This window comes from Girardinichthys multiradiatus, chromosome Y, assembly GCF_021462225.1.
Source record: "Girardinichthys multiradiatus isolate DD_20200921_A chromosome Y, DD_fGirMul_XY1, whole genome shotgun sequence".
Lineage (NCBI taxonomy): Eukaryota > Metazoa > Chordata > Actinopteri > Cyprinodontiformes > Goodeidae > Girardinichthys > Girardinichthys multiradiatus.
This window is the reverse complement of record NC_061818.1, coordinates 22,128,119-22,155,996: the sequence shown is the minus strand read 5'-3', so window position 1 is coordinate 22,155,996 and position 27,878 is coordinate 22,128,119. Positions and strand designations below refer to the sequence as shown.

At 39.4% G+C, this 27,878-nt stretch overlaps 1 protein-coding gene across 1 annotated transcript in view; it reads left to right on the top strand.

Annotated features, from left to right (window-relative positions):
* LOC124864062 (centrosomal protein of 112 kDa-like) overlaps positions 1–27,878 on the top strand; it is a 176,086-nt gene that overhangs the window by 107,451 nt on the left and 40,757 nt on the right. Inside the window, exons 22-24 of the mRNA XM_047358676.1 lie at positions 2,588–2,818; positions 20,874–20,936; positions 27,160–27,309. Of these exons, the coding sequence (XP_047214632.1) occupies positions 2,588–2,818; positions 20,874–20,936; positions 27,160–27,309 (444 nt within the window). The remainder of the gene's footprint in view (positions 1–2,587; positions 2,819–20,873; positions 20,937–27,159; positions 27,310–27,878) is intronic.

The following is a 27,878-nucleotide window of genomic DNA, read 5'->3' as shown; positions in this document are numbered from 1 at the left end:
CTACAGGTGCCGCATTCCCCAGGTCAAGCCACTTTTGAACCACAAACAGCGGCAGAAGCGCCTGACAGAGAAGCAGCATTGGACTGTTGCTCAGTGGTCCAAAGTACTTTTTTCAGATGAAAGCAAATTCTGCATGTCATTCGGAAATCAAGGTGCCAGAGTCTGGAGGAAGACTGGGGAGAAGGAAATGCCAAAATGCCAGAAGTCCAGTGTCAAGTACCCACAGTCAGTGATGGTCTGGGGTGCCGTGTCAGCTGCTGGTGTTGGTCCACTGTGTTTTATCAAGGGCAGGGTCAATGCAGCTAGCTATCAGGAGATTTTGGAGCACTTCATGCTTCCATCTGCTGAAAAGCTTTATGGAGATGAAGATTTAATTTTTCAGCACGACCTGGCACCTGCTCACAGTGCCAAAACCACTGGTAAATGGTTTACTGACCATGGTATCACTGTGCTCAATTGGCCTGCCAACTCTCCTGACCTGAACCCCATAGAGAATCTGTGGGATATTGTGAAGAGAACGTTGAGAGACTCAAGACCCAACACTCTGGATGAGCTAAAGGCCGCTATCGAAGCATCCTGGGCCTCCATAAGACCTCAGCAGTGCCACAGGCTGATTGCCTCCATGCCACGCCGCATTGAAGCAGTCATTTCTGCCAAAGGATTCCCGACCAAGTATTGAGTGCATAACTGTACATGATTATTTGAAGGTTGACGTTTTTTGTATTAAAAACACTTTTCTTTTATTGGTCGGATGAAATATGCTAATTTTGTGAGATAGGAATTTTGGGTTTTCATGAGCTGTATGCCAAAATCATCCGTATTAAGACAATAAAAGACCTGAAATATTTCAGTTAGTGTGCAATGAATCTAAAGTATATGAATGTTAAATTTTCATCATGACATTATGGAAAATAATTAACTTTATCACAATATGCTAATATTTTGAGAAGGACCTGTAGTCTTTCCCTTCACAATAATGCAGTTTATTTGTGCTGATATATGACATAAAATCTAAATAAAATGATGAAGTCCGTGATTGTTCCATGAGGAAATATTAATACTTTTGTAAGGCACTATATCTGATGATTTCATCTATATAAATGAATCTATTCTAAGTTGTTGCTGTACCAAAAGCAGACTTCCTTCATGAGTTTCCTATATGTCAATGCTGGGATTTCTGCTCTGCAAGCTTATTTACTTAATTATTAAGATACTTTAAAAAAAATCAAAATCAACCCAAACGGAGAATTTTAATGCGTTAAAAACTCCCGAGGGCTCACATCGGATTGCTTCTTGCCCTTGATTGCAAGAGCAGAGAAAATTGCGAACGATCACACAGAATTTAGGGGACAAGATTTCATGTTTGTTTTCTTTGAATTTGCTGCTTGTTATTCTCAGTGTGTGACAGATAGACTACACGTCTTTGTACACACAACCGCGCACGAGGAGATCTGTCTGTGTGAATCAGTGCAGACAAAAGTGCGACTCGTAGCCACAGCTTCTGCTTGTTTGTGTGGCGCTCCTTTCAAGTCCCCTTTGCCTCTCCTCAGTGACCCCTAAATAAAAAGCACTTCAGACACTCGCTGTCTGAGTGCCTTAACGGGGTGTTGTCCTGGGATTCCTGGGCCTTTCTGGCGGCTGGGGACCAAACTGGAGGCAGAGTACATGCTGCTAACCGAAGTAAGAACAAAGAGTGTGCAATATCTGGGGAATAGGTGCAATACAGGTATGTTGGAGTGAAAGACTGCCCTTCATCTTAGACCTCTCAACACTTCACTAATAGTTACTGCTCATTGCTTCCAATTGGTGGAGCCATCCTAGAAGGCCTTTAAGTTTGAGGTGTTTATCTTCATGTAGTACAATTACTTTGAGTATTTGAGGTCATCTTATTACTCTAGCCAAATGTCAAGAAGTCAGTGTTCCATATGAGAACAAATATTCTCTCTATGGATGTTTACAATATGCAATTATTACTCCATGTGCCACGTTTCCTTCAAAACAGTCTCCATCGTCCTAATCATGGGATGTTTAGTGTTTTTTTGTTTCTTCTTGACATTCTCCAAACTCCAAAGTTCGTGCTCCCGCTGCACATGTCAGACCGGTTTATTTTCACAGTTTTTGGGACCACTCGCTTGTGCTTATTAGCATTTGCACTATGTTATGTTTAACTCTCACTGGCAACACGATTAAACATGCTCTTCTGAAAAAACGTTGATGCTGAGACGTTCAAAAAAGGGGGAGTTAGAGTGAGAAGTCGGTTCGCTGCAGAGGCCACCACCCACATCAACACAGAGTTAAGTGGAAGCCTTTAAATTTGTTTTAGAAAGGGTCAGAAACAGAGATTGTCAACAGAGGCGCTCCCTCACTCTGATACTGTATCTAATTATCTCTTTCTATCAGCCCACCTCTTTCCTCAAACATTACTCTTTCAGTTAAATCAGTGAATGAACTAAATGTTCAGACTTTCTACTTTACAAAACACAAACTTAAAGAATTTGTCATTTAAAATAGCTTGTTCTGCGCTGATTAAATAGGAAAAATGACTGTCATTTTCCTCAACCCGATGCATTTTTCTATCATTCTGCAGACAATTTCTGATTTGGAGGCCCAGGTGTCAAGTCTACATGAGGAGCTTCAGCAGGTCCATGCACTGCACAAGCAAAAGCTGGCGGAGATGGCGTTGCTTCAGGAGGAAGAGAGGCAAAAAGCGAGCCTCAACAAGGAGGCATCGATGCAGCAGCTGCGCTCCGACATGGAACGGATTGCCAACGACCTCAAGAGGAGCCACCAGCAGGAGATGGATGCCACTCTTCATAAGGTAAATATGGGAAATAATGTTCAGTATTTAATTAGGATTTAAAAAAGATGTATCTACACGAAGCAGTCCAAATAGTGAAGGTAAAGGATAAGGACAAATGGTTGTCCCAGTTTTTTACAAGCTAAAATCTGAAAAGTGGGCATGTATTTGTCTTCAGGAGTCTTTACTCTGATACCACTATTAGAGTCTTCCAATGCTCAGTTTAAACCAAGAAAAAAAAATCGACTGTAAAACTATTAGCGTTTGTGGCCCTTATGGAGAGGGTAAGAAGAAAGTCATTGTTGAAACACAATCATGATATTTATAGTTTGCAGATTGGTAAAGACATATAGGGGACACAGCTAATGTGTGAGGACATGCACTGGTTAGTTGAGAATGTAAAAAAATGGAACACTTTGGCCTACATGGAAAATGTTGTGTCGAAAGACGGGGACAGGGGCCGAGGTTCACCTTCTAGCAGGAGGACGACCTTGAATATACAGCCAGAGCTACATTAGAATGGTTTAGATCAGGGGTGCCCAAACCCAGTCCTCAAGAACTACTGTCCTGCAGCTTTTGGATGTATCCCATCTCCAACACACCCAAATCCAATGAATGTCTCCTTACCAGGCATTTGCAGGGCTGAATGACTGAATGCTGATGAGGGAATTCAGCCATTTATAAGCCAAACGTGTAGAATTGTACATTCTGTTTTCTGGCTTCAAAGTTCAGTCTTGCAAATTCATTCATTAAACTATCCAAGCTCTTCTGCAAAATTACCCAATTATGTCTGCTTTCACAAGCTGAAACACACAGTGCTCACAAGATGGCTCTATAGTCGAGAATATGTATAAATTTCAAGTTAACTCAAAGCATCAATGTCATCCTTCATCAGCCATTTATATTAAAACACTCTTGCACAAAACCCTTGTCTCTACACTACAGTGTGACAATCATTTGGGTGAGAAGTGGACTTAGTTTTGGTTTGTGCAGCCATAGCAGTCTCCCCCTCCTGGTCAATTGACAGAATGCAACCTATATGTGCCCCCAACTGGCACACCTCACCAATACCACCTCCCAAATATCAAATTGGTCCATTATATACAGTATTTTGACATGAAATCAAACAAAGTGTAAAAAAAAAAAAGATTAATTTTCTGAAGCATTTGTTATTTTTATCTGTGCTCTTTCAGTCTTCGGTGGTCCTCTTCACTTCCAGCCAACGTTCATTCTGACACATGCATTTACACTGGCCATTGAACCTCTTTACCATTGGCTGTGGAGTAGAGCTGACATCCAGCTTTACATTTTACAACTTTGGAAATCTTGCAAGTACTTTTATTACAGTGTTCACACCCTTTGAATTTTTTCATATTTGGTCAGTTAACTACCACAAACTTGTATTTTATTGGGATTTTTTGTAATAGGCCAACAAACAATCACAATATTATTGTGATGTGGAAGAAAATGAATATATGTTTTTCTTTTTTTGTGAATTAAAGTGTGGTGTGTCATTTGCATTCAGGCCAGATTAGTCATTACTTAGTAGAACGACCTTTTACAGTTACATTCAAGTTGCAACCTGCTGAAATTATCATTTGCACATCTTCTTATCTTCTTTGTACTCTCACGTTCATTGTTATCTCAATAAGAACCACCAAATATCATCATAACATTTCATTAATGCTCTTCTGGCCTGGCCTGTCAGTTTAGGTGGCACCCATATCCAAGAAGGTTTGCAGTGGTGTCATACACTGGGAAATGTTCATAGCTTGGGGTTTTGGCTTTAAACATGATGTTGTTTGTTTTTTAACCAGGCCTTAATTCATCCTGAGATTAAATGAACACATGTGCGCTCTGTTTATTAGTTAGGTAAGCCTTTGGTTGCAGTGGATTTTATTTAGGAGTGTCATAAGAAAAGGGGCTGAAGACATGTGCAAAGCACACATTTATTAGGTTTTCATTTGTTACAAGTGGAAACAGTGCATCACTTTGCTCACAAATATGCACTACCTTGTGTTGGTTTGTCACAAAGGTCCCAATAAAACATTAAACATTGTGATTGTTACATGACAAAAATGTAAAATAGTACAAAGGGTGTGGATATTTTAACCATCCACTGTATATCCTCATTCTTTTCTTTTCTTTCTATCCTTTTTTCTTCTTTTTCCACCTTTGTAACTGAACCCAAATTGCAAAATCGCTCGTAATCTTTTACTAGTCCAGCAGGAAGCTGACCTAAGGTGGTGTTGATCAGAACCTAATCCCTCCACAGGGCCCATCAAAGAGAGCATTTTCATTAGACCCCAGCCCACGTCAGCTGCACAGCATTAGCACCGGAATGCACGTTCCTCCTAAGCATTGAGGTGCCATTTTGGCTCCATATGGCACCCAGAACTGAGAGTGTGACAGAAATCCTGATAAAGGGTCTCATGTTTTGTTTTTAGGTATGTGAAAGCTGTTTTGTTGCTAACAATTAGTTTATCTCTTTCTTTCTCGCGTTTTTTTTTTTTTTGTGTACGCAAGGAGAAGCAAGCCGCAGTTGTCAGGCAATCTGGAGAGGATTCAAAGCAGTGCTGCCGTGTGTTGAACTCTGACTGATAGATAACGCTACCCGCTGTGTGCTAGTTTCACTTTTTACAAGTGAGATTAATGAGTTCTGCCTCCCTTTTTAGCAGCTGAAAGAGGTTGCTTCTGAAAAAAAATCCTAAGGAAAAGGTTGAACATCACTTTTTTTTTTGCTTTTTCTGTACTTTCTAATCTTTTTCCAAGTTTGACTTCAGATGAGGGAAGAAAAAAACTTTCACTTTGTCGTTGCACCAGTGGGACTAAAGTCAGTCAGGCCTCAGATCCATATTGACTCGAATGCCCTGTTTTGTAAGCTAAACGTTTCTCAGTCTCTTGATGCCAACAGAAATGCTGTCCTATGCAGTCCACTTTGCTCTTGGAAGTAGAAGCAGGGCAACTTTTCTCCGCTCGCTTTTTCCTAAACACATCTTCGAGATTTGGATAGAAAAAAGGCAGGGGAAAAAAACATTAAATCCATGAATGGATTCTCATCAAAGACCCATGAGTTTAAGGGATAGGCAGGGGAGAGAAAAGAGATGGCTGGGTGTTGTGGTGGATGCTATTGGGAGTATACTGTCAAAGCTTTCAGAATTAAATAATGTGAAACAGAAGAATCAGAGGAAATAAGACCAGACTGTGAGATAGTCCCACACATTTGATCTGCTCTGGAAAGAAAGCAGAGGGAAAACTGATGCAAGCAGGCTGAGGGAAGGTTACAACGCTTTTAAAGTTTATCTTTTTTGGTGTGTATCTGTGTGTGTGTGTGTGTGTGTGTGTGTGTTCCTGTCTTGCCATCACAGTGAGAACCATTTTCCCGATTTCACCATCAAATTGAGGACCGTTTGTACCAAAGTGAGGACATTTTGCTGGTCCTCACGACCTATTTTGCTAACGGTTAGGTTTAGGACTAAGGTGTGAATTGACTTTAGGTTAAGGTTAGGGTTAGGTAAGCACTGGTAATGGTTAGGTTTAGGGTTATTGTCAGGGTTAGGTCATAGAAAGGGTTGAAAATGACTGAAAATCAATGGAAGTCAATGGGAGTCAACACATGGTCCTCACTACATATAGCAAAACAAGAGTGTTTGTGTGTGTGTGTGTGTGTGTGTGTGTGTGTGTGTGTGTGTGCGTGCACATATGTTCTGGGGTGAGAATGAGTACACACAACCTCAGACCTCTCAATCACCCATGCTGCAATGAGGGGACTGCAATACTGTCTCTGGGCCTGATAAAAACGCCTCATCTCCAGGCTACAATGAGCAAGGATCCTGCCTCTCACCCACACCACCTCCTTATCTAATTTTCTTTTTCTGCTCCACACCTCTACCCTTCATCTTTATGTCTTCCCCCATATCCTTACCTCCTCCTTCAAGTTATGGCAAAGCTCAGAACATCAGGTGGCTGTCAGAACGCTGGTCTTCACCAGAAATTTGAGCTAGCCAGTTTGGAAGCACTTCTTAACCTGTATAACTGTATAAATTCACATTTGCATACTTTTCCTGGCACATTAAAGAGAGTTGATGTTTCCAGTAAGCATCTAACAGGACTCAAGAGTTTTGTTAGAGGAGGAAAACTTCTTTGAGCAACACAACAGTACAATTTATGTCAAAACTAGAGAGTTGAGATAATGTGAGACAAAAGATCAAGCGACTTCAGGTCTGAGGAAATGAATAACGTCTGGAACTGTGAATTCATATTTACTCTCGGTCTGGAGAGGATGGCTCTTTGAACTGCCAGAGGAGATTAGATGGTAAAGAAAAAAATCTCTGCGATGTTTGTGTATGACTTTGGGTGTGCATGTCAATGCAAGCCTGCATACTTGTATTTGTCGAGTGGATTTGTTGCACTAATACTACATAGTTACCTAAAAAGAACCAGATTTTTATAGAATTAAATTGCCGACTTATGTGTTTGCATGAATTGCCCACAGTGCCAGATGACAGAAATAGTCCCGCTAACAGTTTCTAATTTAACCTAAAATGTGAGAAGATGTGTCTGTGCCTACTTTTACTTGAGATCAAGGGTCACCTGGTGGAAAAAAGTCAGCCAATGGCAGAGCTGATTTTTAGCTTTAAGTAGCTAACCCTTACTTCCCGTCCTACAGCCCAGTGTTGGCTTGTTGCACGTATAAAACCAAATTTTTTTTTTTTATAATGTCACAGGGTCTAATTGATTTTATTTAAAATATTCTTACTGTTGCTGAAATGCATAATGCTTAATCAAAATATAGAAAAAATACCCACTGAGTTTAGTAGTTGTTTTTAAGCACTTAATGCACAAACTATTAGACTTTCCTGTCATTCTACATTTAATAGTGTAACACTGGGAATCTAGCTAACTAATGTTAGCTGGATAAAAAGTAGGGGCTATCTGTCCAGGTATAGCTTGCAGTCGACTGATTAACCAACATATCAGCCATACATTTAAAACAGCAGTATCTTAAAAGGTCTTTTTTTCAGCCAGCTTACTGTCAATGTGCAGCAAAAGGTGAAGGAGGAGCAGTGCTGTCTCTATGCTCTAAACCAGGGTTTCCCAAACTTTTCAGCATTTGACCCCCAAAATGACATGAAATAATACATACAATTATTTCACTCTGTATGTATTTATTAAATAAATGCATATAGAGTGAAATAATTATATGTATTTTACTCATTCACTCATATCTTATACCGCTTCTTCCATAGTGGGTCACGGGGAAGCTGGTGCCTATCTCCAGCAGTCTATGGGCGACAGGCAGGGTACACCCTGGACAGGTCGCCAATCCATTGCAGGGCAAAACAGAGACATACAGGACAAACAACCATGCACACACTCAGTCACGCCTAAGGGCAATTTAGAGAAACCTATTAACCTAACAGTCATGTTTTTGAACTGTGGGAGGAAGCTGGAGTACCCGGTGAGAACCCACATATGCACGTGGAGAACATGCAGACTTCTAGCTGCAAGGCTACAGCGCTTCCAACTGCGCTACCGTGCAGCCTATATGTATTTTAATTATATGTATTTTAAATTAATTCATTTTTAAATTACATTTAATTTCAAAGCTATATTTAAATATTTAATTGACACAATTGTTTAATTATGCATTTCATAATTTAATAATATATTTAATTATTTAATGCATTAAATTAATAATTGGTACATTTATTGATTTCATGGGGCATTCACATTTATTTATTTCATAATATATTTATTTTTTTATTTATTTAATTTTGTGCCTTTTGAACCTCCATACACCTCAGGGGTCACATCACAATGATTCTGAATTTCATCTTGCTACCCTCCACTTGGTGACCTGCGACCCCCACTTTGGGAACCCCTGCTCTAAACAGTTGGATCAATCGCAGGTCCTTCTATCTCTGTCTCTGGCATCTCATTGAAGTCTTTCATGAGATCTAAATCCACCATTTTGGAAAACCTGGGTAAACCTTGACCTTAACTGTCTTAATGCTTGCCAGTGTCCCTTATGCTATTCATTTCATATATATGTATGAGATGTTTTTATCTCATTGTGACATGCTACATACAAGTTTACTCTAAAGGTTTTAGGCGCTTCAGTCTTGTAGCATGTCTGTTTTCTTCCACGCGTGTTATTATTGCCTATAGGTGGAACAGGAGCTGTGTTCTTCAGGCTTTTTAAGAGTTTTGACATACTTTCAGCGCCACTTGGGATTTTGGTTTTATTTTACTGTTAAATTTCTGCAAACACAGAAAACATTTACACTTTATATTTCAGAACAAATCTGTGTTTAAATGTTAGATGAGATCAGGTTTACCTTCTAGAATTTTCAATACGAAGAAACAAGTTTTTAACCTTAGAAAGCTTGATGAGTGGAATGTAGCAATCTCTCGGTTTAGGTTTTAAAACATCCTGTAGGTTGTTTGCTTCAGGAAAACCGTTCGTTTATTACTTTTGTTTTAAGTGACCTGAGATGCCTCTGCTTTAACGCAGTTTTCCATGTGTGCATGCAGAATTCCCTCACACCTTCTTTTAATGCGGTTTGACGGATCGGATTTTAATGGGTTCTGAACTTTTTGTGTTTCTCTGCATATTTAGAACCGCACACGTTTGATCCAACCACCCAAGGTGGCTTTAGCGCTGATTTTGAGATCAGAACATACAGCTCTATTAAGATACTAGAATCTATGACTTTCTCCTCTTAATGTAATAAACATTCGGTACTCTTACTATAACTTAACTCGTCGCTGCTTTCTTTCTGCAGTTTGTCACCTTCACCTTGTAGTGGTTAATATTTCAGTGCTGCATTAATTGGAAATATTAGCCTTATGAATCATGTTACAGAGCATCTAAAGTAACAATGCAGAAACAAATCCTGAAATCAGACTAAATTTTCCTACATGTCTTTTAAAAAAATTCATTTGTTTTTTTTATTTGGCAAGAAGACTCAGAATGTCATCAATAGCTTACAAGTGATGCTTTGTCTCCTTATGCTAGCATTATTTTAATCCCAGCATGGATATGATGGTGGCATCACTTTATATCTTTAGTAATACTCTTCATTGCTGAATAAATAATAAAAATAAAAAGATGTATTAGGACTATTACAGCAATAATGTATGCAGATTCTCACAGCACAGTCTTCTAAGATGATACACACTGATTTTTATGATATCACACCAAAAGAAGTGTAAATCCTGCTAACTGAGTGTCTCCAGCAGCTCATTTGACCTTCTTAGTTGACAGGAGACACAGTGCAGTTTTAAAGTACCCATATTGCTTGTCACGTTACAACCACAAACTTGACTAGGATATGAGTTTATTGGGATTTGGTCTGATAAAACAGCACAGACTTGGGCATAATGTGAAGTAGAGGTATACACGGGATACATTGTTTGTTGTTTTGTTTTGAGCCTCTTACCTTTTGCTGTAATTAAACAGGCAACTCTTTTCTGGTGTGTCTTTACCGACTTTGCCAATCTAGAAACTGAAATTTCTGCCTGTTCCTACTTGGAAAACCTTAAGCTCTAGCAGACTGAATGGACAGTTTCTTCAAGTCTTGCCATCGAGTTTTAATTGGATTTAGGTCTGGACTTTAACTGGGCCATTCTAACACATGCATATACTCTGATATAAGCCATTGCATTGTAACTTTTGCTGTATGTACGCCCCAGTCTCAAGTCTTTATCAGCCAACAAGTTTTCCTCCAGTATTCAGCTCCAGTCATCTCCCCATAAACTCTGTTTCCCTGTCTTTCCTAAAGAAAATCCTCCCCACAGCATGATGCCGTCAACACCATGTTTCACAGTGGGGATGGTGTATTCAGTGAGAAACGGAAAAGTGCAATTTTGGACCTATATGACCAGAACACGTTTATCCACATGTTTGTTGTGTTCCCTACTTGTCTTGTGAGAAACTGCAAACACAACTTATGACTTTATTTCAATAATGGTTTTCTTATTGCTTATTTCTTAATGCTCAAATCCATACGTCCTTTTTCCTTGCACTTCACAGTTGTGTGCCTGTTTGCACTGGTCTTGCTCACAAAATGCTTTGAAGATTGTGATTGTAAAATGATGAAGTGTGAAAAGGTCCAAGGTGTGTGAATATTTTTGCAAGTTACTGTCATTGGCCAGTTCCAGCTTTGTGAGAATTTTTATAATAAAAAGGCCTCAGTGATATATGAATACATTTCATTGTGAATCAGGAGAACCTCCTTTGTTTGTTCCGGCTGGTAGTTTTAAACTGTAGATCGGTCCGGATCAAACTGAGAAATCTGGACCATAAGAGTTAAATACAAAAGGTATGATTCCGTTATGTTACGCTGAACCTTTATCCCTCCAGAAAGCAATTAGCCTTAATCTTGATGTGTGTTTCTACTGCCACACAGATCTGAGTTGTTTGTGTAGATCGCTCTGGGGATGCTTGGAGACTGGCTTCTCCTCAGTAAATTAAAATATAAACATTTTTGTACCATGGATACTACTAACATTTTGTCAAATTACTCTAAACTCCCTGCGAAGGTGTGACTAATGAGTTAATAATAAAAAAAAAATCCACATTTACTGAGGAGAGATTGCAACCTGGTGTTCTTCAGTCTGGAACATTTACTGCTGAAACCCCTGGTTGTGGTTGTTCTTATTTGTGCTTTAGAACATAAACCCCAAAATATTGCTTTGAATGGAGGGCTTACTTTCTCCACTGGTCCAGAGCAGACATCAGTGCCTTAAAATTCAAGTTTAAACTCAAAATATTTTGAATTATAATTATGAAAAAAATAATTCAGTCTGAAATGCTTACCCCTTACCCTGCACAAAACTCCATCCTAAAGTTTGTGGTCAATGAAAAAGTAGTACTTTCCAACCAAGGTGTTGCTCTTGGCTAGATGTCCTGTTTGATGAAAAGGGTTCTGAAACTGTGCCTGCCACATTTACAAATACCTGTCTCACTCTATTTGTTGTCCTAAATGCAAGCATGACTTTGTAGTTTACAAGTCAGGATTTAGAAGGTTAAACTAAAGTGCTGTTTATGTCATTAACATCCAGATGAATCCATTAAGCTTTGATCCTGACCCGCCTGAGACATTCACTCCTTCAGCCAGAAGGTGGTGGTACGAGGTTGTTGTCATTGTTGTCGTCATAGGTATGTCTTTGCCGCAGCTGACTTAATAGTTTGGTCTCCTGCCATTTGGAGATACACCAAATCATATTATTAATTCGGTCATGGATTAGGTGAAGAGGAGAAAAACATTGGCTGGGGGATGATCAAAGAGGGCCCACATTCAGCTTACACTGACAGACTTACTGCCAGACAAAAAAAGGAATCTGATTTTAGGGCAGAAACTTCATTGTGTTTGTTAAAGGGTGTCCAGTTTATTAGCTCCTTATGTTTAAACTTATGTTGCGTTGTGTATATTTGCACATGCTCAGACCTACATGAGCCTATTTGCCTGTTCAGTACGCCAATACGGCCCAACAGCAGAGAAAAAGAAAGGGAAAGGGAGAGAGTGAGTCAGACTGCAGATGAAAGAGTCAAAGTAAAGGCTCTGCCGTCCCCCCAAAAAAACATTACAGCTCCCTTGCTCACTTTCTGAAGTCATCCAAGAGGAGGGAGGGAGGGAAGCGACACACTTTCTCAATCGCATTAAGACATGGCATCAGGCAGCTCCCATCATGTTGCATGCTACAGATTACACTTTGGTTTGAAGTGGAGTTTTAAGTGGGACATGATGCTTTTTTTTCTGCGTTGCATTCAGAATTCCTCTCAAAACCAGCCTGCATCCAAACATCAGGACTGTTTACTGATCAAAGCAGGGATTGGGATATAAATGGATAGAAAGCGAGGTCGACCTGCACTTTAAAAGCAGATACCCAGAATATCATCATGCTCGAGTCCATGTTCATTGGCTGTTTGGATCGAAATACTACATACAATTAGCAGAAAGCATGACAACACATTCTTTTTAAATATCTGACCACCTGTCTGACCGTCTGATTTAGCAACATTTAAAGCCTCTAGCAAAAAGCTAAATTTCACCCTTGACCTTATGATGCAGGTTAGATATCAAGTCTTTTCACACTAATGGAAATGGGCATAATTGGTTTTCTCACTTCAAGACGTATCTGTGTATAATCACTGAACATTTGCTATGTGTGGAGCATTTGATGTATGTTTATCTGTGTACGCCTGCTTCTGTTCGTGCTCGTGATACATTATTTTTGCACTCTGCACGACGAAGCACTGACACTGAGCAGCGTGCATGAAGCAAATCACTACTGACACACATTGATGGCAAATTGTGAAATGCAAAATAAAGCCTCTTGTCATTACAGCACCAACTCCCCTCTCTTGCACAGTCTCTCAAAGATGCGCAAGCAAAGACGACGATGATTACAGACAAACAAGTAAATAACATCTCCCAGCTCTCCCTTGCAAGCAGATTGAAGTCAAATTGTTACGAGAGACTTGCGCGACAAACAGAGAGTCATTTTCAGCGCTTACAAACACAGCTGCCACTGGAAAGGCTTGGTGGAGCACAAAAAAAAAAAAACCTTTTTAAATCCGGATATTTTTTTTTGCCGTTTTCCAAAGACGAACGCTATAAATCAGATCCCTAGTGTACAATGTGCAGCTTGTTGCAACCAACAACAGCTATTGGATTATGTTTTATGACACATTATAGCCTGGCCTTCTCTACTTTGTGTTTACGTTGCCAAATGTCCCCATTTGGCAACAAAACCTCAACTCTCAAGACTTTTAAAGTAAACTTCTATTGGTTACTGGGAGGTTTATAGGCAAAATGAAAGGCATTTTATAGCTTTGCTGAATTTTAGCATTGAAGCTTGAGTTCCCAGGTGTGAAAAACACCTCTACCTTTGGTGATTGGCTCTGTATTTTACACAGGCGTGTATATATATAGATCACATCAGTGTTTTGTGACAGGAATCAGCCTTTTTTAATCCCAGCTGTATATGTTCTCCTCCTCAAAACCACCAAACATTTCCTAAATAAACATAGGTTTTAGTTGTCTAGACACTCAAATCTTTATGCAGTGAAAAAACAAAAGTACAGATGCATGTGAGCACATCCACATTATTAAGATCACTCTAGGTTTTTACAACACACATTGAATTTAGTTGGTATTTTTGAAATATTAGTGTGGTAAAAAGCATTGATTCTGCACTATAGAGTTGTAATCAGCTGTTTGAAACCTACTTATTTGTAATAAGCTGTTTTGAATTGTACAGGTCCTTCTCAAAAAATTAGCACGTTGTGATAAAGTTCATTATTTTCTATAATGTAATGATGAAAATTTAACATTCATATATTTTAGATTCATTGCACACTAACTGAAATATTTCAGGTCTTTCATTGTCTTAATATGGATGATTTTGGCATACAGCTCATGAAAACTTTAGGTTAAGGATTTAACCCCGGTTCTCTGAAACATGAGTGAGGTATCTCACCAGATCACCCTCCTTGCAGGGAGCGAGGAAGAGGTGTGCTTATTAAACTGCTAGCTTGGCGTGCTAGCCTGCGCCGACGAGACTTAAGGGAGAGCCGTGCACAGTGCTCGCAGCTCGCCGGTGACGCCAACGCGTCCTGGGCATGTTGCAGCCCCAGACACGAAGCGCAGACAGAATGGGTATCTGCCCCAGCTATGAGGTTGCCACATGTGCAGGTTCTAGATGGTGGTTTGACTCTGTTCATGGTGAGAACGAGTGCAAGTTACACAACTTCTTAAGCTCCGTTAAGGTTGCAGCTAGTTTGGTGACCAGTTGCAGCGCTGCTGTTTGGCGACAGACCAGCGTTGAAAGGGACTCAGAACAGTCGAGCACAGTTATTGAGAAGCGCTCGGCGACCGAGTTGTTAGCTCGCTCTGTGAACAGTTAAGCTAGCTCAAGTTACTGTAATGACCGTCTGAGAGGTGCTTCTGGAAGCGAGAAGAGGTGTTAGACTGAAGATCACCTACGTGACGTCAACTTTTATACTGGGAGGAAGTCCTCCCATGGGAGCGGACGTCACTTCCGCCTGCCAGTCAAGACTGGCGTAATGTAATAGAGCTTCTGGGGGACAGGCGCTGGAGGCGTGTCCCCATAGTGAGATACCGAAACGAATGTTGAAAGAGAACCCAAAATTCCTATCTCACAAAATTAGCATATTTCATCCGACCAATAAAAGAAAAGTGTTTTTAATACAAAAAACGTCAACCTTCAAATAATCATGTACAGTTATGCACTCAATACTTGGTCGGGAATCCTTTGGCAGAAATGACTGCTTCAATGCGGTGTGGCATGGAGGCAATCAGCCTGTGGCACTGCTGAGGTCTTATGGAGGCCCAGGATGCTTCGATAGCGGCCTTTAGCTCATCCAGAGTGTTGGGTCTTGAGTCTCTCAACGTTCTCTTCACAATATCCCACAGATTCTCTATGGGGTTCAGGTCAGGAGAGTTGGCAGGCCAATTGAGCACAGTGATACCATGGTCAGTAAACCATTTACCAGTGGTTTTGGCACTGTGAGCAGGTGCCAGGTCGTGCTGAAAAATTAAATCTTCATCTCCATAAAGCTTTTCAGCAGATGGAAGCATGAAGTGCTCCAAAATCTCCTGATAGCTAGCTGCATTGACCCTGCCCTTGATAAAACACAGTGGACCAACACCAGCAGCTGACACGGCACCCCAGACCATCACTGACTGTGGGTACTTGACACTGGACTTCTGGCATTTTGGCATTTCCTTCTCCCCAGTCTTCCTCCAGACTCTGGCACCTTGATTTCCGAATGACATGCAGAATTTGCTTTCATCTGAAAAAAGTACTTTGGACCACTGAGCAACAGTCCAGTGCTGCTTCTCTGTAGCCCAGGACTGGGGAATGTGGCACCTGTAGCCCATTTCCTGCACACACCTGTGCACGGTGGCTCTGGATGTTTCTACTCCAGACTCAGTCCACTGCTTCCGCAGGTCCCCCAAGGTCTGGAATCGGCCCTTCTCCACAATCTTCCTCAGGGTCCGGTCACCTCTTCTCGTTGTGCAGCGTTTTCTGCCACACTTTTTCCTTCCCACAGACTTCCCACTGAGGTGCCTTGATACAGCACTCTGGGAACAGCCTATTTGTTCAGAAATTTCTTTCTGTGTCTTACCCTCTTGCTTGAGGGTGTCAATAGTGGCCTTCTGGACAGCAGTCAGGTCGGCAGTCTTACCCATGATTGGGGTTTTGAGTGATGAACCAGGCTGGGAGTTTTAAAGGCCTCAGGAATCTTTTGCAGGTGTTTAGAGTTAACTCGTTGATTCAGATGATTAGGTTCATAGCTCGTTTAGAGACCCTTTTAATGATATGCTAATTTTGTGAGATAGGAATTTTGGGTTTTCATGAGCTGTATGCCAAAATCATCCGTATTAAGACAATAAAAGACCTGAAATATTTCAGTTAGTGTGCAATGAATCTAAAATATATGAATGTTAAATTTTCATCATGACATTATGGAAAATAATGAACTTTATCACAATATGCTAATTTTTTTAGAAGGACCTGTATATGGCACCACAAAACTTTAACATGGTTAGATCCTAATTTTTAAACACTCCATAACAAGATTCATTTCTCTATTCCTTTTACTGTTGCATTCTTTCTCAGGACATATTTTACTTTTCATGCTTAACGTTTTAGAAGTTGTGCTTCTCAGCTAAATTTGTTCTGCAATTGCATGTGACAAAGATACCGAGGATACATATAAAATTGAAGAATGCTTGACATCTGTGCAGAACTTGTATCTAGGTTAGAAAATTTATTTGATCAAAATCAAAATGCAAGATTAGAAAAACCGGTGGAAGTTCTTGGTCACATTTCTGCAAAAACTTGTTCAGTACAGACTTAATCTTTAAAGCCAATGTTAAACGTCTCCTTGTCTCTCTGTACAGGTTTTGTTTACTAACATACTAACGTTACTTTTATGCTATTGTGTCTCACTGAACTCACTCATCAATGACCTCCTGGAGTTCCTCCTTAATTTGCAGCTCTAACACAAGACAAGCTTGGGTAAAAAAAACAAAAAAACAATTATATTGTCACCTAGAACAATCATAGCTTCATCTTTTGTTTTTTAAAGATATCTCTTACCTGACTTATATAGCCCATTTGTTGTTCCTGTTAACTTTGTTGAACTGCTAGGTTAACACTATCATTTTTACAGTTTGTTTTGATATGACTTGTTGATAGTTTGGTACCTAACATTTTAATGCAGTGCCAGTTAATTGCATGTGGACAAAACTCCTGTTTATAATTAGGTTTCTAAACTTGTGTTTCTCTCCGCTACATCGACACCTGTTTGGGAATATATAACGTCCAGAGCACATCACAGGACACTGTCAGACATGAAAGTCTCTATTTTACAGTAAACACCAATGTAAAGGATGAAAAAACTTTGTCAGATCAGCCAAATAATATGCACAGCTTATAATACAGTTTTGCAAGTCGCAGACATGACAATTTTTTGGCAATTAATAATTAACACAAAATTAATGGGACCAGCTGATTCAAAATTACAGGCAGTACACTAGCAACACCAATAAATTGTTGAGTTTGTTTTGGGGCTCCTATTATATATATATATATATATATATATATATATATGCCTTGATCAGACCTCGTTCTAATACTTGGCATTGGATTAGTTCTTTTTTTGGTGGTTTAATACTCATACTCTAGATGATCACTGTGAAGAAACTTTCTGACAGTGACTTGGACACATAATGAGTACAAAAGGGTCACATTATGTGCTTTTCTCTTTGTGTAGGGTCAGTACAGTTTTCTGTCATGTTTTTAGAGTTATCATTCAGACAAAGTAAGAAATTTGATATTATTGGACACATTTGGAAGAAAAAATGACATGGAAGCGGAATTCTGGATATCCTTGTTTTTCTACTTGTCTTCCCATGGAAACAGAAGCACTCATTTTAACTTCCACAAACCCCAGAAGTTAATATGTGTTGGCACATTGCACTACAGAGAAATTCTAACTTGCCTTTAGCAGCAATTCAGTAAAGTGTTCCTAGAATGCACACCTTGAGCGGACCTTTTCTAAACGGCTGTAGATCAAAGTCAGGCTCTCTGTTTGTCCATTATCTGTGTTTGAGTAACTGTGACTTGTGTGTCTTTAGGCATGTTAGAGAAAGTTGTCACTCTGCCTTCTGACACTCTTGTCAGTCTTTGTGTAGTGTGTGTGTGTGTGTGTGTGTGTGTGTGTGTGTTCGGCCTGGCTCCCACTGCAGATTATTAATTAAGTTCTGGTAAGCGGTGCATGTCTTGCCTTCAGATCTACTTCCACTCTCTTTAACACTCACACATCCACAAGGTATTTGTAAACACACACATACTTCAAAGCAGCTGCACTCCACACTGCTAGGATTAAGGGGCGATTGAAGAGCCTGATACAACCTCAAAGTGCCTTCAGCACAAAAATGCCTTTGGCAGGGCACAGGTAGTCTCTTTGAAAATTCTTACAGACTTACTCACATATCGCTGGGCTTTTATTTTAGCTCTGTTTTTCACAGTCCAGCTGGGCTTTTTTTTGTTTTATTCACATGTTTCTTCCACATCTTGGTGTACGTCCAGCCATTTCTTAATGTGTATTTAGATGGTTCGTCTCTATAATACTTGATGATGTACAGTGCTTTCTGCTGCCTTCCCTTGGGTATATGTAGGTAAAGGGAATTGGCTAGTAGCTGCCTCTTTATGTTTTTATGAAACATCTGAGGCTGTTTGCGTGTTAGTATGGCAGAGTATTGCGTGTTAGTATGGCAGAGTATCTCTGTGAAGATGTTTAGATGTGAAGCAAAGTCATTTACAGTACATCAAACACTTCTTTAATTCACAACCAATTCCAGTAATGATAATGTATATTTTTCACTGTTCAGTCACATTTATGCCTTTTGCTGTAATTTAGACAGCAAAGCCAGTGTCTTAGAATGAGACAGTTAAGAAATCTCGCCTCCCGTCAAATTGCTAGTTTTATTCAGCAAAGCTGTAGTGCTGCCACAGTCAAAGGAGAAAACAAATAAATCAAATGTAAAGAATAAGAGACCCGTTTGCACCTCCCCTCTCCCACACACACAGTTCTTTTTATCCTCTTTTCTACACCCTTCTTTGTCCGCATCACTCTCATCAGGTACCGCAGGGCCCCTAGGGACAAGCGGGGGCGCCATTCAAGGACTCCTGGCGCAGGAAGACAGGTCCGTGTGCTTCGTGACGGCTCTGTGTATTCATAGTGACAGGTGTGTCCGTTCAGAGCGGACAGCAGTGTTTGTCAGGAAGTATTTGGATTGGGTGCAGAGGCCGAACGCAGCTTAGGTGTTGATGGCTGTGAGGGGTGTGTTCAATGGAGCAGTGTTTGCTCAAGAGTTGTCTGTCTGTCAGGGACTCTCAGGATGTGACAATCAAGTGTGTTTGAGTAATTAGCGTGTTTTAAATCACTACTGAAAGAAGCCATAAATCATTAGTCAATTAAAAAAATTTGGAGTTTTTTATTTCTAAAGGGTTTATTTTATATTTTACAGTCATAAAACCATAAAATCTTAAAAGTGTAAAGTAAATAAATCAAAATAAGTATCCATTATCCATTTAGACAGACAGTTTATCACATTCCTAACTGGTAGAAAAAGAGCCTTTGGTGTCATGTCCTCTATACCCAAAACTGCCTATAGCTGTAAAAATTGAATTGTTTCCCTGACAAAACATAACTTTCTAACAGGAATATAGCTAATAAATGTATGGCCTTTTTTGGAAACAAAAAAAGGACAAATGGAGTACTCCTACTGCAAAGATCATTCTGGGCAGCAAAAGTGGGTGTGTTTTGTGAATGTAAAAGGGTGAAAAGGGTGGAGCTCTCACCCACCAAAAACAGTCTTTCTGCTGAAAACAATTTTTGCCCAGTTATTTTAAAACAATTGCAAACTTGGCTTTAAGGGATGTACAAACCCAAGGTTGTCATAGTCAGCAGCCAGACCACTGAAGTGACCACGGTGTTGTTTGTGAGCATAAAGTTTCTGAAGCATGAAAATGTGTTTTCCCATAGTTTTTTATGTTTTATGTGTAGAAAAGTGAGATTTCCAGCTGCTGATGTATTTTACCAAATCATTGCCCCACCCTGAGATTAAAAAATCTCAGGCATTTTGGTCATCACTTTCTCCTCCACACTGGCTGAATCACCATATACATCTACACTTTACTATCTCAGTTTCAAATTGGAGACTTTTCTATTTTAACTTTATTCTTGGTTGGCCATTGTGTTACATATAGATGCCCAAATTTGGTCTCCCAAACTAACATTCTTTACTTTTTTGTATCTGTCAGCTGCTTTTTTAGCTATCATGTTTGTTTTGCTCATCCTTTTTTTTACATATTACTTGACTTTTGACATTAAATGTATACCCTTTTTGTGAACTGCAAGCCCACACATAATTGCAAAGGAAATGTACTGGAAATAACGGAGTCCGCCCTTTAAAAAAGATTTGGGAATCTCAATTATACACTGATACAAATCTTCTTAGATATTGTATATAACTTTTAGATTGCTGAATCAAGTAACTAGGGCAACAAAACGATAGAAAATCAGCACTCAGTTAACATCAATTCACTCTGAGGCTTTTCTCGATCATCACTTTCTAGTTTTTTCCCTGTGTGGCTATTTGGCAGCAACATTTTAATTCACCCCTTCAACACTCCCATTCTTGTTAAGTGATGGATTGTTGGTTGGGGATCAAAGGAAACTGGTGCCCTCTGGCCACCATGACAGTCACTACCTTCTGGCACACATAGGGGTTAAGGCTGGAGTGGTGCCAATGGGCCACAGAGACACACTGCCAACATACAGAGGTCAACGTTAGTGTGTGTGTTCGTGTGTGATTGAGGGTGGGTCGGCTAGCTGGATAATGTGTCTCTGTGCACTTCCTAACCGAGGATTGAATTTCACCTCTCAGTTCTGTCTCTTTGTGTCCCTCCATCCACCTGTCTGCATATCTCTTTCTCACACCCGCCCCTCTATTCTTTCTTGTTGCAGACAAACAGCAGGGCGAAGCAGATTGAGAAGGAGTACAGTCAGAAGCTTGCCAAGTCTGCCCAGGTAATCAGTTTATTTTCTCCTGCCTTATTCTGCCCCTTCTTTCATTGAATATTTACCTTTTCCACACAACTTTGTCACAGAACACATTGATGGGGAAGGTGAGGACATTTCCCTTCAGCCATTGACAAAATACAAATATTGCAACAATTCAAAAAACATTAATCCACACACGTGTAAAAGAAGCTTATATTACTGTACTCAACACTGTAATAAAATAATTTTAGTAAAAAATCGTTGAGACATTTTTCATACATTATTTTGTTATATACTCGCTAAGATGGCAAATTGTTGGTTTGCAGTTTGTTCGTCTGCTTCCAAGCAGGGCTCCAGGATATCAGAAAATCTCATTAAGATGTTTCAAACTTTCTCTGTGACCATTGCATCCTGCATACTATTTTCTGTGTTTGGTGTTAGAACGTAGTGTGCATAGAGACTCCATCCAACAGGCTATATTTATATCTATGCCATGCAAAGAAAGAACTCCTGATATTAGGAACAACTAACAAATATTGCTCTGCAAACATTCCTTTGCAACTTTAGTACTGCATACAGCTATACAGTGACAATTATATATTTGCAATATACTTGGCAGTCTACTATTAAATCACTTTACTTTGTGTAGTGTAATTTAGATTTACCACAGTGGTTGTTATCTGGTAATGTAATAGGTTAAAGTCAGTCAAATATGTTTTAGGATATAATTATACTTTATTTACAACTGAATTTTATTCCTGGAAGAACAAGTTTAGTCTATTTGTTCTCTCGCACTGACAGCTAAAAGTGGGTGTTTCATGTGGCGTCACTCAATGATGGAGATCTTTATGACTCAACAAGTGCTGCTTGGTTCTGGTTGTGGCTGTAGTTCATTTTTGTGACCGACACATTATTTGTCCTTCATTGAGATGCTCTGACCCAAGTTTTACGTGTTCTAGTCTAGTCACAATATGTGTATTCAGCTGACTGCTACCTGCAATGCTATTTTCTGACCACCAGAAGGCACTGTCACAGAATACACATATGATTTGACCACGATTGCATCAGGCGAGACTTTTTGTCCTCTCAGCCCCTCGGTTTATTAGTCAGCCATAGGCTAATTCGCAGGCCCAGTGCTGGGCCCAGTGTTGGGCCCAGTGCCGGGCCTAGTGCCGGGCCTGCGAATTAGCCTATTGCTATTGGACTTTCAGACAGCACAATTGTTTCTTTTAAATGTGATCAAATCATTTGAATGAAATTAAATATGTGGAAATATTCTTTTAAATAGCTTATTACAGCTTTTGTGTTTCTGCTGATTTTGTTATAAGCATCTTATTGAAACAGGAAATCTTCTTTCTGCAGTAACTTCCACACCACAGCATGTTGTTGTCATAGCAACATGGTAGAGTTTAGTATCGTGCATTCACAATAACAAGTGAAAAATTTCACAGTTTTGAATTTCCAATTGGCTGGTTACCAATCAAAGCCAATCAAGCTGAAAATCGACTGGTTCTGGTCACCGGCTGGTTATTCTAAGCTTCTCTAGGTACAAAAGATCTCTGTATTATCAGTCTTTGTCTTACAGTATTTCCGGATTTGCGTGGAAAAAAGCTGTAGAAAAACGGGTTCCAAAACCCTTCACTACCTTCAACCTCTGCTATTATCAAAACCACATTGGAGTAAAACAAGAGCAGCCCAGTTCTCCACATTGTAGCCCAGTGCTATGGTGGGTCAGGTTGCTGTAGCTGCCTTATTTCTGCAAAGCACTGTAGTACGTTCATTAAATCTACAGAGCCTCCATACTTGATCAGCCTCTAATGTTTAAAAGCAAGATTATAAATTCACCTAAAACGTGTTTTTGTCTTTTTCTTTGTTTCTTATATTTTTATGGTATTTCTTTTACTCTGCTCCCATTTTACTGCATTTCCTTCACCTTTATTTTCCTCGTCTTCCCCTAGCCGTACTTGTTTTTGGACCAACATGTTTAACATTAGAACATGTCACCTCAGCCCATTTAAATCCGGGGTAATTCTTCTCTCTAAACAGAATTATATCTTCCTTCAAAACTGCCATTCAGCAAAAATGTTTTGGGAAGTTCAAGCACTTTTCCCTTCAACAGCTTAAAGATCTAAAACACCCTTAAGTACTGTTTACACAGCAGAAGAGAAAGGTTTTCTTCTCGATTATGTTGCAGACTGAAATATTACAATCATTTGACCATAATTGCATCTTGTTCCTCAAAGAGAGGATTCAAAGAGGGGTGTTGTTGTTTTTCTTTCTTCCCACCTGTGAGACACACACACACACACACACATTTTGGGTTGGCTGGCAAAAGCTCCGAGTTGAAAGCCAGGTTGACATGCAGATGTTGTGAGAAAACAGTAGCTTATTAGGTTACACAATGCTCAATTTCAAAAGAAGTCGGATGCTGCGAGAAAGTTCAGTCATGTTTGGCCGCTTTGGTGATGAAGTGTGCCACCGCAGACGAGCAATAAGTAATTAATCCTCTGTTTTGGGAGCATAAAGCTGGCGCATGTTTAACAAACACTCTGATATTAAAGAAAAGTCTTTGTCTGAAAGATTTGAAGCATTCTTGAGTAGGTTTTGAGAATTAAGTTAAAGATGCATGTTTTTTGTAATAATATTAAGACGTTTAAATAATAATAAGAATTTGTTAGGGCTTCATCAGCCTTGTTTTAAAATGTAAAGGTGGAGCCGTGGGTTTTTCAGCCATCTCTTTGGGGCACCTCAGTCAAATATAAACAAGAGGTCTTTGAAACTCAAAGGGTAACCTCGGTTGTTAACCCCTTAGTGACTGACAGGGGGGCATCGTTCATGAGCTCAGCTGCATGGCTAATAGCCCAATTAAAAGCATACCATACCATACATTATCCTAGGGGGGGATAAAGACTCCACAGATATAGTAGTATGTCTTACTTGCACAAACGCACACAACAGTCTCTCATGCATATTTTGTCTTTTTGCTTTTGTCTCCCTTTTTCTCATCCACACATACACAGATCCGCCTAATTAACTTTTCTGTGATTCAGCCGTGTGTATTAAGCATCTCGCTGAGAGTGGTCCTCCTGGGTGACCTGTGAACTAAGCAGGCCTGTACTCTCTTTCCCAACTTAATGATGAGGTTATGGTGGGTGGTTTTGAAAGTGTTTTTGTTGAGAGATCATTACTTTATCCCTGACCATTCACAGTGGGAGTTGGGTGGAGGGAAGCCCAGTGGATGGGAGCTGGAAGTTCTTATGCAAATGTATTTAATAATTTTTAGCTTTCAGCTTGGTTATTTGATAACAATGCAGGGTCTGTAACAATATTTATATATTTGATTATGTATTTAATATCAGATTTATGGAGCTCTGAAAATGTATTTCCCCCCTTACAGATTTCTTCTGTTTATGCATTTTTAGTAACACCTAATGGCTTCAGCTCATCAAAAGAATTTTAACATGATGCAAAAATAGCCTAAACAAATTCTATTTTCAAATGATGCTATTTTCAAATGATGCCTTTATTAATTAAAAGATAAAAGCAACTAACACCGCCAACCACCCATTAAGTTTTGAAGATTCCAATTTCTCCATAAAAACTATAAGTAGCCTAATTTAAAACATTTTAGCCCTCCTGCTGTGACCAATCCTTAATTATTTGTAATAGGTGCACAGATACTATGTCAAAATAAAGACAACATGATTAGTTGTAGTAATTGTAAAGGGGAACGAAGAGGAAACTAAAAAGTCTTTCTTAAAATTAGCAGCCTAAATAAACATCCAACATGCCTCCATTAAAAAACAACTTTTTTATGAATAGTTTCTCACACCCTTTGTGCCCCTTCTTACTTTATTGTTAATTGTCTCACTCTCACTGGAAAAAGCCAACTTTTAGTCCCCTTATGACTAACTTCCACAGTGAAGAGTGGTGCTGTTAGTGCCACCTGTTAGCACTCGTTTCTCAGGGAATCTAGTTAGTAATAATGAGTAATTATGTTGTAGTTAGTTTATGCTATATTGTGGCCAGAAATACGTTATTTGAGTTCAAATAATGAGTAAAATATTAATCTCTTCCCATCTGATCTAGAAACAGACAGCTTTTTATTGTTAAAGTGTGAGGGACATCTTTTCCAAAGACATTGAAACCAGCCTTATCTTCCTCCTGGTGAATGTTCAAGGTTCCAGACTCAATGCCTACCCAGAAAAAAAGTTCCTTAAACCCTCTTAAAAAAGTATAATGAATTGACTTTGTATAAAATAAACCTCTATAAAAAGCACAATTACAGAAAGCCCAGATTTTGTAGGTCCATATTCTGGCCATTAACAGATTCCTCTCACTTTAGCCCTTGTCAATCTATGGTCTGTCTGATTTGCATTTCAATAAAGATTTTGTATATACCACACGTAGGCATCATTAATTTGGAATTTATGTAACTGCTAAACAAATATCACTGCAATGGCCCAAAAAAAAACCTACTTCATGTCATGCAATGCTATGCAGATTCTCTGTCTGCACTGATGATGATTGACTCACCTCGGGATTCTGAATACTTGAAGTGGCTCCATGACTGTGATGTGACTTAATCTTTAACCAGTAGAAAATTGTGAATATTACATTTCTCCTACTATTCAAAAGCGAGACACATTATATACTTAACACACACTTCATTGACATGACAGGGCTTGTTTCACAACTGTGCTGCATTTCTAGATGTGTAAACTTTTAACATGTACATAAATACACCAACAAAATAAGCACCAGAACAGTTTAATGGTTTAGTGTTTAAACTCTGGATAGTCTTGTTTGAAAAATATAAATCTTTAATACATCAGATACTAGTTTTTAGCACAGTATTTACATTTAAAAAGGTAACCTATGAGACTAAACAACATGGAGTTAAAGTGCCAAATACTGCCACAGCTCAAATACCATCTTTAGTCTGACTTCAAAACTTACTGTAGGTGAATCCTTTGAGAGACTCTGTTGGAAAGTATGACTTTGTTGCATAAATGTTTCTAATGATTTAATAAGATTTGTGTAATTAGAAATTGTTTGGAGATCTTTATAGGAGAAAAATGCTATATAACTTACATTTTTAAATATTGTTGAATCCTGTTGATTGGGTGTGTATTTTAATCCCTTACATAAATCATTCCCTTGCGTTTCACTTTTGACTTCCAACTCATACGATTACACCCGATGACAATGGTCAGTGTTTCACAAATCACATTGCACGGTTGTTTCAATCTTTGTTAACAGTGTGTGTTTGAAACAAATTCATACCTAAAGCAGGTTTGAATAATCAAATAAGTTTCTGGCCTTAGTTATCCTTCTAACTGCTTTGTTTCTAAATAGGTGATCAAAACTGCCCATTCCTCCCATATTTATTGTTCATAGACCCCATTATTAGGCATAAACAAAGATCCTACAGCTTTGGGAAATAGATAGGCCTTGCCAGATCAGAATAGACTTAAAAATGCCAGGCTCCTTCTCACCGTTGCTCCACCCTCACCATCTCCCTCTATCTGTTGCCGACCTGCATCGCTTTAACTGCCTTACTCCCACACAGTGAGCAGATTCCAGCGGGGCTAGTCCTCCAATGTGTGAACACGGTAAACAATTATCTGTCTAGCCCAGAGCTAGCTGCAGAACCACCACCCAGCCACCCCTCAAACCCCGCCTCTCACCCCCCCTTCTTTCACCCACTCACATCTTTCCTCATCTTCTCTCTAACTGCAGCTTAAGTAGAATGTTAATTTGGACGGGAGATTTTCAAAGACAAGCCACTTCCTTTTCATCTTACCGTGCACCGCAACTTCACCAACACAAAGTCAATGAGCTCTTATGAAAAGAAAGTTGTTTTTTTGTTCCCATCCATTTTTATATCTACCTCTTTTCTTTTCACTCTTTATTCTATGTGTTGTCTGTCTTCTCTCTAAAAAGACATGAGACTAGTATAGAAAAAGCTGCATTTCAAGGTGACTGCTCATCATCCAGATCCTCTTTTAAAAGTGAAATGTGTTTTCCATATCATCTCCATTTTCTGAGATGAGGGAAATGACTTGGAAAACAACAGTTTTTGTATACAATTTGCTTCTGGCAGTAACTGCTCTTTTTATCAAGTTAAATATGTTTGTTAAAAAAAGAACAGTTTGTTATTTGAGCAGCCTGACTAGTTTCATGCTAACTCATCCGTCAGGTTAGTGGGATTCCAAATAAAATCTTTCTCTTGTCTTCCACCTAACAGGTGATTGCAGAGCTGCAGACGTCTGTATGTGACTCTAAAGAGGAGACTGTTTGTTTACAGCAGGCAATGCAGAAGCAACTAAAGGAGGTCAATGTTCGGTGGGACGAAGAGAGATGGACGATTACCCACACTGCCAAGCAGGCCAACAAGGTTTGTGCTGGCCAGTTCTTTGCATCAGTGTATTTGATCTAGGGATGTCCCAATCAGGATTTAACCCTTACTAATACTGATTCGAGTTTTGGGGCCTTTGCAGGTACCAAGAACCCAATGTGAAACTACATTAAAGTTAATAAAATTAATAAATACCTTTTTCCTTCCTTCCTTCCTTTCTTAAGTCCTCCCTGTGTTTCCTTCCTCTACTTTTCTGCCTGACTTCATTTATTCTCTGTGTCCTTCCTTGCTGCCTTTTCGTCTTTCCTTCCGTCTTTCATTCTGTCCTGTCTTTATTAAGTCTTTTCTCATTGTCCTGCTTGTTTTTTCTCTTTTCCTTCAATTTATTATGTGCCCTTCCTTCCTTCTTTCCTTTCTTAAGTCCTCCCTGTGTTTCCTTCCTCTACTTTTCTGCCTGAGTTAATTTATTCTCTGTGTCCTTCTTTCCTTCCCTTCTTCTGCCCTGTCTTTCTTGTCTTTTTTTCTCATTGTCCTGCTTGTTTTTTCTCTTTTCCTTTAATTTCTTCTTTGTGCCCTTCCTTCCTTCCTTCCACTCTGTCTTTGTTTTC